General features: G+C 47.7%; 1 protein-coding gene across 1 annotated transcript in view; it reads left to right on the top strand.

Moving 5' to 3' along the window:
• LOC104875039 (embryonic polyadenylate-binding protein 2-like) overlaps window positions 1-3,503 on the top strand; it is a 10,036-nt gene extending 6,533 nt beyond the window's left edge. The window contains 2 exon segments of the mRNA XM_010642407.1: window positions 2,835-2,866; window positions 2,868-3,503. Of these exon segments, the coding sequence (XP_010640709.1) occupies window positions 2,835-2,866; window positions 2,868-3,503 (668 nt within the window).
• Window positions 3,504-3,899: the final 396 nt, after the last annotated feature.

Raw genomic sequence — 3,899 nt, 5'->3', positions numbered from 1 at the left:
ATCCCCAAGAAAAAAAAAAAAAAAAAAAAAAACAAAAAAAAACCAAAAAAAACTTCACTTTTATAATTCATAATGCTCAATAGCCATCCAATTGAGGCTGGAACCCACATTCCTAGTTCTTCATAACTTTTTTTCCCAGGTGCTGGGGATTGAATCCAAGGTCTGGCATATGCTAGGCAAGTGCTATACCATCGAGCCCCAGCCCCAGCCCCCATTCTGCAAATCTTATAGAAAAGCATTTTAGACTTTACAGTGGTGTCCACTGGGCAACAACAGAGATGATGATGTTTTCATCATCTATGTCAGCTTCCTTATTTATACTTTCTGTGTGGTCTCAGTGGCTGTTATTGTTATGAGCAGGTGAGGTCTGAGGTTTTTTTCTCCGGACAGGTCAGGTTTTCCCCCTCAGCTTGTGCTGGTGTGGGCAAGCCATGGGTAAAGCCTGGGCTTTGTGTCCTCCTGCTGCCTGTGCAACCTGGTCCCTCCAGCTGGGCTGAGGATTCAAACCTTGGCTGTGTCCTGCCCAGCCTCTCAGTATCTTCCCCAAGGGACACGGGCAGTGTCCACTGTTCACAGCAGCCTATACTTGGGCAAGAGGAATCCCTCCCTCTATCAAGTGCCTCACAGGATCCTGTTCTGTCTACTCCAGCTGCATCTCTCCCTAAGAAAAGAATTCTTTTTTTTTTTTTGGTACCAGGGATCAAACTTGGGACCTTTCACTAGTGAGGCAGGTGATGGAACCACTGAGCTAAATCCCCAATCGCTGGCCCCTAAGAATTCTGTGAAATCAAGGGCTCCTAACTACCCAAGCAGAGCCTCTCCTTCCTCCTTCTAGCCACAATCTCGGTGCCTGGGACCTGCCTGGAGGGTCTGAGTCTGTCCTCCTGAGGACTCAGGGCCAAGGGAGCGGGCGGAACTTGCACAAGCTGGTCAAGACGCCTAGGGCTGTGCGTGCTGGGAACCTTCTCAGGATGGAGCTGGGGTTGGGGGCAGGCTGTGGGTGGGTGCAGGAACCCGGGGAGTCTGAAATTTGAAATTGAAATATGGCCTTCAAAGCTGTTATGAAAGTTTATTTGTCAAGGTAGGAGAATAGTACATATTTTACTTAACAGTTTGTCAATTTAATTTGTAACATTTCCTATCTACACATATGGTGTGTGGGTCTCTCTGTCTGCTCTTGCCCTGGGCTTTGCAACTGTTAGAGCAGGCCTGTTCTTTCTTTCTCTTCTTTTCTACTCATTCCAATCACTTCCTGATTTTCATATCACACCTCAAAAAATATGAAGATGAACTTTATATACAATTAAACACATTGCACCATATGCATACCCATATGGTAGGAACCACCTGGCACCTTTTAAAAAAGAAAGCGGCAGCTCACTGTAGGCTGATGTAGCACAGAGGCCAAGAGAGTGATGACCCAGGGACAGGAGTGAGACACTGAGCAGTGACAGTTTCCTAACACGTGCTGCCCCCACCCCTCACTGATTCTCTAGCCTGCTGAGCACTTCTCAGGGCCCAACACGTGCTGCTCCCTCCCCGCTGAACAGACTCTTTTCCTCTGGTGGGGATGGTGCTGGGGTGGAGCCCACAGCCTCCCTCACGCCGGGAACGTGTCACGGCCTCAGTCCTGCGGAGCCCGTGTTCACCGTGTCTAAGGACCCCTCTGACTCTGCCCGTCCCGCCACGCGTGCCTTTGCTGTTGTTCTTTTCTTCCATGGCATCATCATTTATCATAAACATCGAGTTGTTTCTGCATTCTCTGTCTTTCTTTCCTAGAGTATAAGCAAGAATCTGTTTTGTTCACTGTTGTACCCCCAACACCTAAATTCAGGGCCCTGCATACAATAAGCACTCTATTTTTACCAAATAAACATACATGAGTAAAAGAAATTCTATACCAGATATGTTTATGCTACCAAGAGTATACGTAAGGAATGGATAAAATGATTGTCTGTTAAGGAGAGGAATAGACAGTATTCACTCTTGTGATGCTTGACTTTGTTATTGTATACATATGATACTTACTTTGTGTTTTAGTTTTAGTTTTTTTTTTTTTTGTGGGGTTTGTTTTTTTTTTTTTTTTTTGGTGCAAGGGATCGAATGATACTTATTTTGGTTTTTTGTTGTTGTTGTTGTTTTTGTACCAGGGATTGAACTCTGGTTCTTGCTCTTGCAAGGCAGGCAGTGGAACCACTGAGCTAAATCCCCTGCCCTAATGATACTTATTTTGAAAAAAAAATTTTTTTTTTTAATTTTTTGAGATAGGGTCTCACTATATATTTGAGACTGACCAGGAACTCACATTGTAGCCCAGGCTGGTCTCGAATTCACAGTGATCCTCCTGCCTCAGCCTTCCAAGTGCTAGGATTACAGGCATGAGCCACCATGCCCAGCTTTGAAAATTATTTTTTAAAATTCCATAAACTCATTAATAGACATAAGAATTGAAGAACAGTTGGTTGAACTCCATGATGGAATATTCTATGATAAGAAAAAAACAAATAGTGGTCAAATATGACCACATGGATGGATCTTGCAAATGTGGAGCAAAAAAAAAAGTTGCAAAAGAAAATACTCAAATTCATAAAGACAGAAAGCAGATTAGTGGTTTCCAGAATGGGGGGAAAAGGAATTGGGAGTGATTATTTCATGGATATGGGTTTTTTGAGACAGGGTCTCGCTATGTAGATGAGACTGACCTAGAAGATTCTAATTTAAAATACCCCATATCAGAGCATATCAGGCATGGTAGTGCATGCCTATAATCCTAGCACTTGGGAGGCTAAGGCAGGAGAATCACTGTGAGTTCGAGACCAGCCTGGGCTACATAGACAATGACAGAGACACAAGCTTCCTGCTGTCCCCTGCTGGAGTCCGAGAGGCTGGCTAAGGGCCCTGAACCTGACCAGGAGCTGCAGGAGCTAGAGGCCATCAAGCTTAAGCTGTGGACCATGGAGCAGGCCCAGGGGGCACCAGAGCTGCCCAGCACACAGACCGTGGCCAAAGAGGAAGAAGCCGCCAGGGCTAGGCAGCTGCTGAGTCCTGAGACTGTGGGTGGCCCCTTCCCCATGGCCCCCAGGGAGACGGTGGAGGCCGACCACAGATCCATCTACATGGGCAACATGGACTACAGCAGCACAGCCAAGGAGCTGGAGGCCCACTTCCACCCCTGTGGGGAGGTGCACCGTGTCACTATCCTATGTGAGAAGTTCTCTGGCCACCCCAAGGGCTATGCCTATGTGGAGTTCACCTCCCGGCACTCAGCCCTGGCTGCTGTACAGCTGGATGAGAGCATCTTCCGGGGCCGGTTCATCAAGGTGCTCCCCAAGAGGACCAACTTCTCAGGCATCAGCTCCACGGACCACGGGGGCCTCCGGGGGCACCTGGGCACCAGGGCAGCACCCATCCTATGCAGCAGCCTCCAGGGCAGGCCCCGGTTCCTACCACGTGGGCAGGGCAGGGGACGTAGAAGATTCTCCATGTGGTTCTCACCATACTGAGGCGACATCTGACTCCACGTGGGGTCAGGGCTGGGGCAGGAGTCAACAGCTGTGTCCCCTGGGACCACTTGTTCCAGACAGACTGGGTCTGCAGCCCTGAGTCTCATGGTTGCCCAGTGGGTAGCCCAGCCTGGAGGCCCTGGACAGCTGGGATGGGGACAAGGAGGCCCAGGTGGTGCTGCCAGCCAGGATGGGCCACCTCAGCTCTCCAACTCATGTATTTTAAAGAAAGATACAGACTTCTGTTTTAAGAGTAAAGCATAAATTATTAAATTTGAATGTTTTTAAAAGCAAAAAAAATTAAATTAGAGTCTTCAGAGAAATGGAAACTATAGGGGTTGAGGGTATAGCTCAGTGGTGGGACATTCACCTAATGTACAAGAGGATGAGTTTAAT

This window comes from Fukomys damarensis, unplaced genomic scaffold (genome assembly GCF_012274545.1).
Source record: "Fukomys damarensis isolate Sample0158 unplaced genomic scaffold, DMR_v1.0_HiC HiC_scaffold_13, whole genome shotgun sequence".
NCBI lineage: Eukaryota > Metazoa > Chordata > Mammalia > Rodentia > Bathyergidae > Fukomys > Fukomys damarensis.
The sequence above is the reverse complement of the archived record's forward strand: the minus strand, read 5'-3'. Positions and strand labels throughout refer to the sequence as shown.